The sequence below is a fragment of the Columba livia genome, chromosome 7 (assembly GCF_036013475.1).
Source record: "Columba livia isolate bColLiv1 breed racing homer chromosome 7, bColLiv1.pat.W.v2, whole genome shotgun sequence".
Lineage (NCBI taxonomy): Eukaryota > Metazoa > Chordata > Aves > Columbiformes > Columbidae > Columba > Columba livia.
In genome coordinates, this window is record NC_088608.1 from 37,435,382 (window position 1) to 37,450,380 (window position 14,999).

At 40.1% G+C, this 14,999-nt stretch overlaps 1 protein-coding gene across 6 annotated transcripts in view; it reads right to left on the reverse strand.

The window, feature by feature from the left end:
- The window catches only part of PARD3B (par-3 family cell polarity regulator beta), a 358,197-nt gene that overhangs the window by 87,798 nt on the left and 255,400 nt on the right, over nucleotides 1-14,999 (reverse strand). For 5 of the 6 annotated variants that reach the window (XM_065069463.1, XM_065069461.1, XM_065069460.1 and 2 more), the window contains one exon: nucleotides 3,943-4,053. In XM_065069463.1, coding sequence (XP_064925535.1) covers nucleotides 3,943-4,053 — 111 coding nt within the window. Of the gene's footprint in view, nucleotides 1-3,290; nucleotides 3,337-3,942; nucleotides 4,054-14,999 lie in introns of those variants that run through there. The other variant, XM_065069466.1, reaches the window with a different exon arrangement.

The window sequence follows — 14,999 nt, forward strand, 5'->3', positions numbered from 1 at the left end:
GTTTTCTTTCAATTCATAGTCACTTTATTTGCATTTGAAAGGCAAACAAATTATTATGTGTAAAACTCAAGTGCCTAATATATTTATCTAGTTTGTTCTACAATGGTTTTCGAACGTTAGAAAATTAAAAAGCAGCCCCAAATGAGTGGGGAAGAAGATGGAGGAAGAGAAATCTTGTTTTGATGGAAAGAAAGAAGAGGATCTCTTCCAGTGTTTAATAATGCAGCGAACATCTTGTTGTTAAAATGATAAATTCTTAGTAATTTATACAGAACACACTAAAAATACAGATTTGAGTCAGCTTGATCAAAATAAACCTCAGACAGCTTTTGCTTTTTCCTTTTATGGGCAGATTCTAGACCTTTGGAGCACATGCTTCATTACAGCCAAACTCTTTGAAGCATGAACAAAATGATGAGCTTATTTAAAATAGGGCCTCAGTCCAACGAACCACTTGACTTGTGTCAGGAAGGACAAACTACCACCAGCTAAGTCAGTCCTAAACTACCTGTGCCATGATGCTCCGACTTTCTCCAGTCGACTTCTAGTGAGGCTGCATTGCTGTGGCACATGGAAAGCTGAGGGAGGTGGGGGAAGAAGAAGAAAACAGTGAAATTTAGAGGTGCTGACTTAATATTTGATTTGACACAGATAAGGTTATTACTAAGGAAGGAATGCCCAACATCCTTACCCACGTGAAGCCTGCAGAAGGAGCAGTCATAAAGTGCTGGCTTTGAAAAGGAAGGAGAGGCCTGGGGCTGAGGCCTGGAACAAATGCCTAGCCTGACAGGGATCTTTTAGGAACCTGGACAAGCAGCTGCACCGCTTGCATCTCAGATTCAGGATGCTTTTTCCTGCCCCCCCGCCAGATTTGCTGTGTTCTACCCTAACTGTGAGTGCCTGGGGTCAGGCCTGAGCTTCCTGAGCAGCAACGAGCACAATGAGACCTTGATCTTGGTGGGGATTGCCGGGGAACAGAAGCAGTAAAATGATAATGTCAGCGTTTCAGCGCAGGATGTGGAGCTGCTTCGGAGAATGGAGAGTCACACTGGAAACTGAGAACAGGACAATGTGGAATAGAAATAGAAATCACTAAACTGATTTCCACGTTTTGAGGTTCAAATCTAAACCTTGGCAGCCCATAAAAGGGGTTGCCAGGCAAATCTATGCTGAGGACCAATGCGCAAGCAATCCAATCCTTTCGGGAAGCATCTGCACTACAGAGTGAGTGCTGTGTGTGCTCTGTCTGCACACGCCTACGAGCTCTAACACATTCTGGATGTGCCAGACTCGTTGCACATGCACTGTACAATTCCTTCCCTCTCTCTAAAGCGGCAAACCCAGCTTATTCTGAGCAGGACGGACTTACGCTCGTAAGATCTGATGTTTCCTGCCAGAGCCAACTGAGCTTCTACCGCACACCCAGTCCGTATTATGAACACATCTGACATTTCTGCACTTCTGCAGATCTTTTCAGAATTTCTGGAAAAAGGCTGGAATTTTGTGAGATATTATTGTACCTATCCAATACCAGTCACAAAACGCTCTGCAAAACTCAGATAGGTGGCCTATTCCTGTAAACTGGAAATGCACTTCCTACCGAAAAATATTTCTCAGCTGAGATCTTGGAACAGTATTCCGTTTTTTGGAGAGCTGCCAAGCGCATATTGCATGCAAAACCAACATCCAAAACCAGGCGAGGCCCACAGCTGCTAAGATGCTGAAATGCACTTGATCATTAAGCCTGTCACACCCAGCCCAAAAATCAACCGCTCTGACCTCCTTCACTAACATCCAACAGCAACAGCTTGGTCTCTGAAAGAAACTGTTGGATGAAAAATCATAGTATCAGTTCGTACGACAGAACCTCAATTATTTAGGTAGTCAGTATTTAAGAAAAATTAAGTTTAAGCAAAAAAACCTGACATAAAATGGCAATTATTGAAGACCTGAACAAGAATTACTAATACAATTAATCTTGGAAAGATAAAATTAGGTGCGTGTTTAAGTTAATTCTAAAGAGGTTAAATGTTAGAAAAGCAATTTGTATTTTGTTAAAGCTGTTAAATACAGGATTTGTTCACTGGTATCGGGGGACAAAACATGCTACATTTCTATCAACAGCTGCGTACTCAGTTTCACTATTACATCCCCAGTAGTTTTAACATATCATTTCATTCTCAACGAGAACAGATTTGAAAATATGCCTGTGTTCTAGTAAGCTGCAGTGAAGCCTGGTTTTATAAATATGAGACCAAGTTATGCAGGATTGCAGCTAGTGAAGTCATAGAAGCAGAAGATCTATGGTGTGGATGTGCCGCAAGGTTTTCTTTGCCAACGTGTGCATTAAAATCTTGGACTTGAATCACTTTACAGAATTACTAAATCTTGGGTCAGAGCTATAAGACTTGTCTTCACTGTCTTACTGAGCATCATCACCAGATGAACAGCCAACAACTAAGCCAAAGGACTGAATTACCTTCAATCAGGTAATGTTTCCTTCCGCTGATATTAATCCATTTCCCAAAGAGTTCTTACCCATATTTGAGAACCAGTTTCCTTATCTCATTTTTCACCAGGAAAGATAAAGTCCCTTCTGTTTTATGATCAACTCAAGAAGGGTTCAATAGTCAGCCTGTAAATAGTCTTACGTGGGCAAACATAAACAGCCGTGCTCTTGCTTCATTTACAAAGCTGAAGCAAACCGCTTGTTTTTACAGTATGTGTTGCATTGCTTTGATGATAATGTAGGGAATATTTCTTCGCTCCTCTTCTGTTTTTTTATTTTTTAGTTTTAATCCCTCAAACATAGATGATTGTACTACCTGATAGAAAAGTGTGATATTTCTATTCTTGTGCATTATAGAAGAATCAAATAAGTGAGTTAAAAATATCATCTTGGTTCATCCAATTCTCAACACACCTGCTGTTCTCCATTTCAGTTGCAAACTATTCCAGGTCAAAACTGAAATCATTACTAGAGAAACCAGAACGATGAAGACATTGAGCTGCCAGTTTCTAATGCAGCCTTACCAAGTTACTGTCAATCACTGACTGTAATTTAAAAAAAAGCGCACAACACTAAAGAAATATTAAGAACAATTATCTTGTGTCCAATTGGAACGCTAGACCTCTAGACAGAAGGGTTCATGCCTTGCAGCCTGCCAAACATTTCAGTAAATGACACTGGCCCTTTAACAGATGGGATACATGCTTCCTAGCTTGCCAGGATCCTAATAAAAGACACTGGCTTCTTTAAAATGAAGGACACATACCTCTCAAATTGCCAGTATCCAAATTGGGAGTCAGCAGTTCAAAATAAAGGCACTCATCAGTCTGGCAAAATCAAGGACACGGCAGAGAAATTTTAAAACAAATGGTACAAAGTTTCTCCTAACACAACTAAATACTTAACCACTGGCTAAGCATATCCAGTAGCAGCACTGTAGCCATAGCAGCTCCAGTGAAGGAAAGAGACCTCTGAAAACTCACCCCATGATGTGACAACCCATATTATTGCAACTTGGAAAGTCTCACAGCAACTGCAGACACCTCTTGAGAGCCAGCAAGTACAGGCTCTTTAACTTTTCTGATAGCAGCCATGAGAGGGAAACAAAGACCTTCTTCAACACACCATGAAGTACATCTGGTTGAGCTGGGGAAGGGGAGAGAGGAGTTTGCTGAGCCTTGTCAGCACCTACAAAATATCCCCAGTTCCTCACGGGCAGACATGAGGGAAAGTAGAGAACTATAAATTCTCTTTGTCTGGAGAGATAACCAAGTTCCTAAGATTGGGCATGAAAAAGGAATGTTTCATGAACAAGACAGAGAACTGGGCTTATTCACATCAGTGGTTCTTTTCATTTCAGCCACAGAACCTTACCTGAGAAATATGGCAAGTTTTTCATCTGATGAGCAAAGATGCTGCCACCAGTTACTCACCTTTCCCGTTCATCTTTCATTTTCTCCAGCTCCTCCTCTTTAAGTACGCCTTGCTTTGCATTCCCCTTCTGATCCGTTTTCGCACCTTTATCTTCTTTTCTCTTTCCAAATCTGTTTAAGACATCAAGGAAGGAATCAGGAGAAAATAATTATTAGTAGAAAAAACAGTATTTATCTATCATAAACCATGGAAATTTTAGCCAGTCAAAACACTGTGGACTTTTATTACAATCACTCATGTATTTCCCACATTGCAAAATGGGCCATATACAATAGGAAAGACCAGCTACAAATTGATGTGGATCCTGTACTTTCTAAAGCTCCAAACAAAGCTTGAAAACCCCACCAAACCTGAGATGCAAGACACTGAAGGGCTGGACTATTAATAGGGCACAGTTTAAAGTTTTTCTTTCTGCGCAGTAATATACTATCATGTAATATTTATGCTGTGAGAGTCCCTCCAGAGACCCCCAATGAGTTTGGGGGCCCCGCTGTTCTGTACACTGTACAAATATGCATAACGTTAAGTCTGCTTTGCACAGCCTATAAAAGGTGACTGAGCTGGGGAGCTGCGTTTTATTTCTGATGGAGCTAGACGGAATACTGGGGTCAAGTATGTCAAATACGCTCATGAATTATGGGCCAAAAAAGTATAAAAAGCTTTCCTCCTCTTCCCCAGTTTGAAATTCGCAGATCCACAAGCAAAGTAAACGATCAATCTGTGCCTTCCCATGCAAATTAATGTGTCCTTCCATGCATTACAACAATGTAAAAGATAGTATTAATAAGGGTTTCTTCATTAAATATACCACACTGCAAACCAACTAGTCTGACTCAAAACGGCAAACTCTTCTGTGAATGTCTGGAGCATTGCCGTCATGATCCTTCTTTTACCCTTTTTATTTCTCCTGTCAGCCCAAACTGCCTCAAGTGGAATAGCTCAACTACTGTGCATATACTTAAGCTGTAAATCATTGACTTTAGGTTTCTCCTCTGACCAAAGCAGAAATCTTGCAAATACTCTGTCAGGCTTATACATTAACAATCCATTTTTTTGGGTGAATTTAATAATTCAGATCTTACGGTCAAACAAAGTTCTTAGGGACTCTTGTAGCAAGTCTTTCAGACAATAAGAACTTGGTTAGAAAGGGAATGACGGGCATGAGACACAGACATGTAGCACTCGGTGCTTAGAAGAAAGGCAAATACTATAGGAAATAATTGAGATGTTTTATCATGGTTCTGCCACAGACTGTGCTACGGAGTAGCAAGTGTCATATCTCAGCACATGGTTTTCTCTTTCTTCTTCTCATATGTGGCAATAGAAGCTGTCTTAGACTCCATGAGGGATCCTTTATTCAAATATATGTGCACCTCATCTAAGAACAACCTCCAATTCTTTTTTTATGGTCCCTACTCATCTCAGCGCTTCCAGAAAGATTGCGGATGCTTTCCACGCTTTAGCTTTTCCTAAGTAGAAAGCAGCAAACCGATGCCACTGCTGCTTTCTGACTTGTAGCAGCCCCAGGAGACTGCGGAGCCACAAACCCCATCCCAGGGTGGTGGTCGGGAAACACGAGAGACAGACAGACGTACATAGATACATATGAAAAGGGCTCACAGGTACGAGATGACCCAAGTGAAAAAGAAAAACCAGATGAAACTCTGCATATATTGCTGTGCATAGAGGTGTGAGGCAGCCAAACAATAAACCACCTGGGGACGAGCAGGGGCAGCACCTGGAGCACCCCAGTTCTCCCACCAGAGGCTGTATTAGCACTTCCATCTTGGTCATAATTCAGCTCTGGTACTTTGTTTATGCTCAGTCTGTCTGTTTTTCTCCTACAGTTTCAATTATGGGTTTGTGTAGCCTCATATTCGACTGTAGTACGTATTGATTTTGAAAACATTATTCTTGGGCATTTCGTATTGCTGCAGGGAGTTGAAGTTGGATATGTTGCTTACTCCAGAGAAAAGTGAAAAAAAAAATCTTTAACATACACCCCTTACAAGTTTAGGTATTATTTTTTGCTTACCAGGGAAATACATTTTAAATAAAATAAAGTGACAATTTCGATTGTAGTAACTGCCAGCATGACAAGTCTCAGCAAAAAGAGCGCTGTTTGCTGATAGAGCTGCTCTTGCCACAAAACCGGCAAGTTCCAGTGTAATTATAAATTGGGAATAGTGAGTTTTCTTAATGAGAAAACTTTTTTCCCCCTATTTTTTGCTTCAGATGGGATTTGTGCAGGTTTACAATTTTTACCTGATACGCTAAGTATACAGCACATAGCTCAAGGGTAGAGAAATGTTCAGATTTTTGGCCTCTTTTGCACGTTGTTACACCATAAAAATCCATTCTCTTTTATTATTATTGGAATGTTTTTCAGCTCAACAAGAATCTTGCGCAAACATTAAAAAATAAAAGCAGCGCGAATTTAACACTTAAGAAAAGCAATATAGAGCAGCAAACATTAAACTACAAAAACAAAACCACCTCTAAAATTTATGGTCCGCTCGCTGATGTGTTCTAATTGCCACGGGCTTCTGACAATAAAATTAACTTGCACCCATTGTAATTTTGCATGGGTTTGTGCACTACAGGCTTAATAGTACTCTACTGCTGATAGGAAAAACAACAACAAAGTGAGAGCACTTGCTGCACAACCGGGTTTGATCCTGGTGTCATTGATATCACTGTGGGGCCCTCCACTGACTTCAACAAGGACAGGATAAAATCTATCGTCAAAATGGAATTAATCAACTTTACATTAAAATTCTGTGAAAACTGAACGGCTTAAGGATTTGAAGTTTCCAGTTCTCCAGGGGACAAATAATTGGATTGTAGGAAAATCTGCCTTCCTTATTAATACCATTGACAGAAGAATAAAAACGTTAATGAAGAAGTGTATGGCACGCATTTGTAAAAGGTCTGTTTTGCCATACTGTGCGTGGCAAAGTTCTCTTCAATTTAATTCCTGTATTCTGAAAACCTTACGTAGCAAACCAAGAAATATAACTGGAAGACCTGAAAACAAATGGGTCAGTTGCATCTTTTCATTCTACATCCATCTATAATCAATTTACATGAAATGAAGTCACTGGTAATCATAACAACAATAAAGAAATAATTCTGTTTCTTCCTAGGCTGGTTGCCCCAGTTCTCTGATGATCCACTGTAATACTGTTAATTAAGTTAAAGCCCTAATAACCTTAGCATACTTTCAGTTGAGAAAATTAATATTCCGACTACTCAGAGTATAGTTCTCCTGTAAACAAAAGTATAAAGGGATTTTCTTTATGTGATCAGACCTCAGAGTGATTCATTCTTATGGGAAAAGCCCACATGCAACAGTTGCAAACGTGTTGTGCAAGAGCGAGGGACTATCCTGTTTCTATCAATTCCAAAGGAAAATATAGGTGCCCTGCAAACAACTAACATTTTCCCGCTTAGAGGCGTTAAATGAATGAAGTCTCTGAATACCTAATGTCTTATTTTCACAGTATTTATTACCATTCCATTGGCTGTAGCATTAAAGCATACGTATGCTTCTTGTCAAGACTTCCAAGGGATAAAATTAAAACAATTTTCTACAGACCTGCTCTGTTATACTTGGGATAATATTCTTCTATGCAAGACCTGAAGCTGTGGTCATGGCAACACACAGTTTCCGTGTGGAGCCGTGAGCTTCCAGATCTCAAACGTGTTGATATTTGCTTCAAGGATTACCAAGCAGGTCGGCCTATAAAGCCCCAGACTTTGCAGCAGGAAAAACATCTGGTGGGTGGAACTGAATTCGGCAATTTGGATTTCTTAGTTAATTCTGTTGCCCTAGATCAGTAGGTGTCACTGCAGCTAACAGGGTATGTAACCAGAGTTGCAAACATCTGCAGGGAAATAATCCAAAGGGCACAGAACGCGCTCAAGCGAGACACACAGCCTAACAATGCCGTAAAATCTTGACATCTCCAGAAATGATCTGTAAAAAACCCAGAGTGATTTGTAAAGTACATATAACAAAAGCTCTGGCTCCTAGTCATTTCACAGCAAATGGGGAAAAATGCCGAGATTATTAAAGCAGCTCTCTTATGAAAGACTAGAAATAACCCTCAAAATTAAATTTAAATGTGAGTAAGAATGAATGAACGAGCAAGAAAGATAAAGATACTAATAAGGTATGATTTTCAGGTCCACACAGGGACTATAAAAGCCTTATTAACTGCCACTACCACCGTGTGTTTTAAGTTATTTTATCACTCAGCTTTACAGCAGAAGAAATACTCTAGAAGCAGCGCTGTACTTTGATTAATTACTTTCATACATACACTTTTACGGAGTATTAAACATTGCCATAAAGATCCTTAGTGAGTCAGACTTGTTGGTGATTACAGGCCGGGCTCATTTTACATTTATGTTAATAGCAGCATTAATGAAATAAATCTTGTACATTTTTAGTGGCTCTCTAACTACCTAAAAGGTTTGTTATTAAATGTTTACTTATTGGACAGAAGTACGCCGTTGAGTATTACACTAATGGGATCGGGAGCTTTGCAACAGCTGAAAAAGCTACAGAAAGCAGCGAACATATTTTGGCACGACATGTTTTGCCATTTTGAGAATGAGGCCGGTCAAATCTTCACCTATAGCCAAGACGAAAATAACTCCAGGACACGAGATGAACTTTGGGTAAAAGGGCAGCTCTGCATACTTAACGTGAATTTTATAATTCCTGGGAAATACAAGCTTAGAGAACAGGTAAACTCCTGAAAATTTCCTCTTGATAGCGTATTTCTCAGCTTGCCTACACTGTTTAAGACAGCTGTCCGAGGAAGGCTGCGATATGCTAGAAGGTTACTGCATTATTGCCAATATTTTCACCCAGGCTCCTTCATCAGGTCATTGCATAAATATTTAATGGTACGGACAAGAGGATTCATCCTTGTGAGGCTCCCAAGCCCCTAAAGAAAACAGCTGTTATAATTCCTTGAATGGAAATTAGACGACTTTCCTTAAACCATTAGAAATATCCAGCATATAAACTCCTAAGGCAGGAAATCCCGAATAGCGAAGGGAAAAATGACCTCACCTCTGATCTACTGTATCAATGAAGGCATGTGACTATTTGTTAAAAACGTGCCGTGCTACAATTATTATTTGTATTTCACAACTGCAGCTAAACTTCATGGATGCGAAAATCCTCTTATTTAGCCACCTTCAAATTATTTTGGGAGATAATGCACATTATTTTAATGCTACGACTGGAGTTAAGCTGGTTATGGTCAGCAGGAACAAGGTGGTTATGTAGAAAATGCAAATATAAAGAAACCCACATTATTAACACCAATATATGTTGCTCCTGTTATGTCTACATGAAGTGAACAAATACCTTTGTTGTATTTTGCTTTTTTAAGTTTACTGTATCAGGCTGCTGGAGTTAAGACTAAAATGACTGAGCTTCCAGATGCAGCCTAATGGGAGAAAAACTTATCTTTTTAACAACTCTGATTAAACACAACCTCCCCCCACCCGTTTATTTTTTTGATGCCCAGATTAGCATCTTTTCTGCAGCATGCTGAATTAATTAGTACAGTGACAAAGAATTAGTCCAGATAAGATCAAAGCTGAAACCATATTTATCTGGAATTTGAAATTAAGAGCAGAGAGTATTAACCCTCAGCACTTCAAGGCGCTTTCCACATGGCACACTTAGTAAGCCTTCCATGAGTTCATTCAAAATAAATCAACAGCGCGGTTTTTTTCTTCCCCACTGAAGTTTTGCTAAAAGGGGAAGAAATTCACCATGAACGGGGAACTGCCTTTAATGCAGACCCTGTACATGCTGCTCATTATGTAACTTGTAGGCATCAGTAGAACAAAGCAAACAAAGCTGAGAAAAGACAGTTAATCACATTTGTATTAATGCCTGGATCATCACACTGTTCACAGACTTAAGGGCTAATGAAAGAATTCCCAGCGCCAAAGCTGAGAAGCCGCTTGCGGTAACACCTCACAGGTAAATAATCTATAATCTTCAATGGAGAGGGAAACGAAATGTCAAACAGAAGCCCTAAATTACACAGTGGAGTTTATTCGGAGAGTATCAGCCATGTGGATGGCAATAAAAGAAAATCTTCACTGCTGGTGTCATTGTCTTGGATATTATCTGTGTTTCGCTACCAGATAAAAGACTGGAGGCTGTTTGTTATGTGAAATGTGAGAGTTCCTCTTCTGCCTAGAAACTGCAGAACAAAGGTGATCTAAATAACCACCCCAAAATCTTTTCACCCATCACCTCCCCTATGCCCTGCATCCTTCTTTTTTAAATGTGGAAATTGTTCTTAATTTAGACAGAAGTGAGTTACTGGAACTCATCCTGGTAATCAGGTATGAGGAAATCCTCACCAGTGGGGCAGTTCTGCCCTTCTCTACCATGTATCAAATCTTGCTTCCGCAGCATCGGAAATGACCCAAGGCAAAAAAACAAAGAACATGATGGTATCATAAGACTTGGGCCTCCTGAGTTTGGTTGTTGCAAACTCACAAAGTCCATCTACTGAACCGACAGAGTGGAATAACTCTCCTTGGCTACTATGTGAATACAGACAACATAAGGCAGCTACAAAGGGTCATCCTTCATATTTCACGGAACTTATTTTTAGAAAACATGCTGAGGTGTTCTTGAGTGTTGGAGATAGTGTTTATGAAGAGGGGTCACCACTATTATTATCTGACTAGGAAAATCATGCTGCTGAATGGCAGCTATTCATCTGTTTCCATGAAATGATGCTTCAATCATCCGATCGCCATGTTGCTGCCCTTTTGGTCCCCAGTACGAGAATTCTGCATCCCACATCACATACGTCAAGCAATAAAATACCACAGCAATAGCGCACAGCTGTGATTTACAGCTTGAGCAGAAGAAGGAAAAAATTGATTTATGGTCTGTAACAAGCTCTGCCTGCTTGTCCACCAGACTATGGAATTACCCTCCACCCACATAAGGAATTATTCCCATATATTATTATTTTTCCCTGCTTTCATACATCAGCCATGGCTTGGGCATGGTAACTCCATATTCAAAGCAAAGGAAAAGTACCAGAGCATTAAGCCCCCAAACCCTTCTTTCTTAATTCCCATTTCATAGTCACCCATTTTCTCATCTCTTCACTAAAAGAATGGGTGAAGCAGGCAGTGTGTCACTTGTGTGTCTCTTTCTCTACTACTAACCACACAACCCCAGAATTCACTGAAGTATCAACTACATATATGGATACGTATGTATTATGCATGTTTATAACAAGAAGGACTTTTGATTCTTTTCTTATATCATAACTCTCATGGTATTTGGTGGCTTCCTTAGCATTTCAGCTACTGAGGCACTCATGCCACAAAAACTGTGCTCAGCCCTCTTGGCTACGGAAAAACAATGTGCAACTGTGACATTATCAGCACCGCAGATACAAATCTCATGAGGCAAATTAAATACATTTGCAAAAAATTTAAAAAACCAAAATCAAACCTGAAAACCTGCTCCATTTGCACTCAGAGCCATGATATTTCAAGGCGTCAGACTTGCTAATCCCCTCACCACTACAATACTCACCTTCTCAACCAAACCGTGTGCCTTCCTCCCCTTATGTGCCACAGTGGGAATTTGTTGGGGCTGATCTGACTTTCATGAAGTGAAACCACTCATGGCAGGTTCCAACGAGACCGCCAGGAAAAACACGACCCTTGAAAAACAGCAGAAATACAGGGGACTCCCCTATGTTCTACTGAGAAAACAACCCTCACGAAACCTCCATTCTCCACGGGAATATAATGACTCTCTAACCATCAATTAGTGTTGAGCATATATCATCATATCCATTTGACAAATGAAGAAACTGAGGCAGGGAGGGTAAAAATGACATACCCGGTTTAAAAGGCTGTATTTTCTTTTTTCAATAATTGAAGGGATTATACGCCAACATTTATGTTCCAAACAGTCTTCTTAAACCTTATTGAGGATATTTTTCTGAATGTTAAAAGGAAATGGTCAGATCCATGATAAAGCACTGCTTCACTGAGCAAGTTAAACTTCGGAGCAACGCTACAAAGCAGGAGGATCTGTGCAAGTGACTTGTGCATTTGGAAAGAAGTAAAAAATATGCTGCTACAAATGGTAAAAAGCAAATGGTTTTTTAAAGTACTTTTAGTTTTTAAGTATTATTCTAAGATATTTTTAGAAAACCAGACAACTCTTATTATTTTTTAAATGTTAATGGCATGGAGAGATGCAATGACCACAATGACTTCTTTGATGAACTCTAAAATCCCAGCGACTACTCATGCCTTATTTACCAAAAGGGAACCAAGAATCTTTCCTGTGTAAAATAACTTGTGACTGATCACAGAAGCAAGAACCTACCTGTTTTAACTTGGTCGTTTTAATTTGACTAATCACCTCAGAGCTATGATTACGTTATCACTGCATATCTACCTGCCTCATTTTCCAAATGGTTTGCTACGTTTTCCCCTTGACTATCTCCCCCCAGTCTCCAAGTTCTCTCCTCATTCATTTCCTTCTTCTCTCCTAACACACTCACTCTCTCCTTGCTCCACACATGCTACAGAAATAGTTCTTCCTGGAGATTCCTGCTGCAGATGCATGAAAGGAACGTGCGTCCTGAAAGCCGGCGCTCCTGCCTCCGAGACACCCACAGCAATCCCAGCAGAGACACGCAGAGATTTCCGCAGCAGCCAAGCTACCAAACCTCGTCTCTGCTCTTTCTCAGCGGGACGCATTCGCCTGTGTTTGAGCTCTGCACTGCTCAGAGCATTGGGGAAACTCTGAACTAAGAGTGAGTGAAGAGACTCTTCCGAAGGGAGACATAAGAGAGAGAGAGATGGTTCTTCAATAGGAAAGGGAGGTTGTAAAGGCAAAGAAAAAAAACCCTAGGATCACTTGGTTTTAGGTTCCACAATGAGCTTCTAAGGTTGAAGCATCACAAATTCCACCTCTGCATCTCTACTATAGCTGACATTTTTACAAAGCGGAAATATTCAAAACAATGCCAAAATAAGAGCGGAGCTATATATACTGTATTTTGAAAGATGTGTTTTGGCATAATAAATAATAGATGGTTTTGCATTTTTAAACTGTCAAAATCAGTCCTTCTGATAAATAATACCGTCCCTCTCTAGCCTTGGCTATTGTACATTACTAATTAGACAGAGTAGTTTGTGGTTAACAGCCTTCCTTACAGATTTGTTATTAGCTTGTATACTCTTTTCAGCAGAATTGTTCTAATGTTGAGGTCTGCTGGAGGCCAACTGCATGAAGCCACTGGGGGGAGAAATCTGTTTGCCTGTCAAAACAGCGGCTATCAATTAGAACTGTAAATGTGATTCCTTTAAGTGTCTCGGCTGTGATCTCCAGTGATGGATTAGGGGGCTGAATCACTTTCATATTGTACTAAAGGAAGCTTTCAGACAAACATGAAACAAATTCACCATTATTTTTCAGCAAGGCCAGAAGAACCAGTCGAATCTGTCAAAATGCCCTCTGCTGTTTTCCCAGACAATCCCAGCTTTAGAGCGTTTTGTGTGGCATACTAACAAGACTGATAGTAGATTATTCTGTGGTTTCCTTAGGAAAACATGGCTTAGGATAGCTATAGCAACAGGAAAAAAACCACAACAACAATTAGGTTCCTGAAAGACACGAAGCATCAAAAAAGAAGCAGTGATTCCACCGTTCACTGCTCCGGGATGCAGCCCTGGCGCACAGACAGCAATTTCCCCTTTGATACAAGCACCCAGCTCTCATTAGCATCAGCAAGAGCTGCGTGGACATACTGATGTGAATATGTTCCCCTGCATTTTGCAGGAAATTAACACCACTCACTTAGGGACTGAAGGAAGCACCTTGTCACTCCCAGGCAGCCTCTGTGCCAGTTAATTAAGCAAAAACCTCTGCCACAAATCTCAAGAGGAAGCTCTTCCCTGTTCTCCTCGGTGCAGCAAAACTGACACGAAATAACACGTCAGAAGTAGGAGTTGGGAAGGGGTGATGTTCAGGGAGGATGAAATGCCTTTGCCAAGGTCTTGTGCCACCGGGTTTTCGTGGATTTTCAAAACAGTTATTAGAAATCAGACTGATTACTTATAGCTGAGTTTAAGCTTTAAGAACGATTTATGAAAGTGACTAATCAATACAGGAAAAAAAGCAAAGGACTCCACTGTACTCAGGCAATGTGGCTCTGGCAGCTGAAGGACAAGGGTTCAGGATGGGGAAGGTTTCATCCAGTTGCTACACAACAGACTCATAAGGTTGGGAAACTAGACTGAACGTATCACAAACCTTTCCTCAGCACCACTTCGTAAGTAAAGAATAAATCACAGAAATAAGTGAATGAAATTTTTAGTCAGCTATATGAAGTACACAGCTCTGTGATATCTGCTCTCAATAGTATTGCTCATGAACTATGCGCCAGAAACTTTCTTTATAAGGTTTCAGTGAAGATCTGGCAATCACTTCTGTTTCTTGAATCGTAAAAGCAGTAATTCTGGAGCAATCAGAGAAATACATTTGACTGGATAAGGTCAGGGAAAATTGCAAGAATAGTGCTCAAAACCATGAAGTACTTTATTTGGCTGGTTATTACAACCACATAGCTTGAAGTTGCACAAACAACATAAACAGCCCAGGTTCCCCAAACTTTTTCCTCCTTGCATATTTCTTGTCTTTCACACATTGACTCCCCATCACAGATTTTTATAAAGCATTTTTAGAAAACTTATTTATTATTGCTGTTTATATTGCCAGCCTGTTAATTCGTGTGTGACAACGTAGGGAAAAATCTCTCTTGTTCAGATAGAGTGATGCTTTGTTCACCACACAAAGGCTTTGAATTCTTCTCTCCATGTCCTAGGGTTATATTCACTCATTCCACTGTTTGCAACACTAAAACACTGCTGCAATTTTTACCTAGTGACCAAAGTGAGCTCAGATACCTTACAAATTCTGCACGTTATCATCTTGGCATAAAAAAGTCAGTCTGAAAAAGAATTT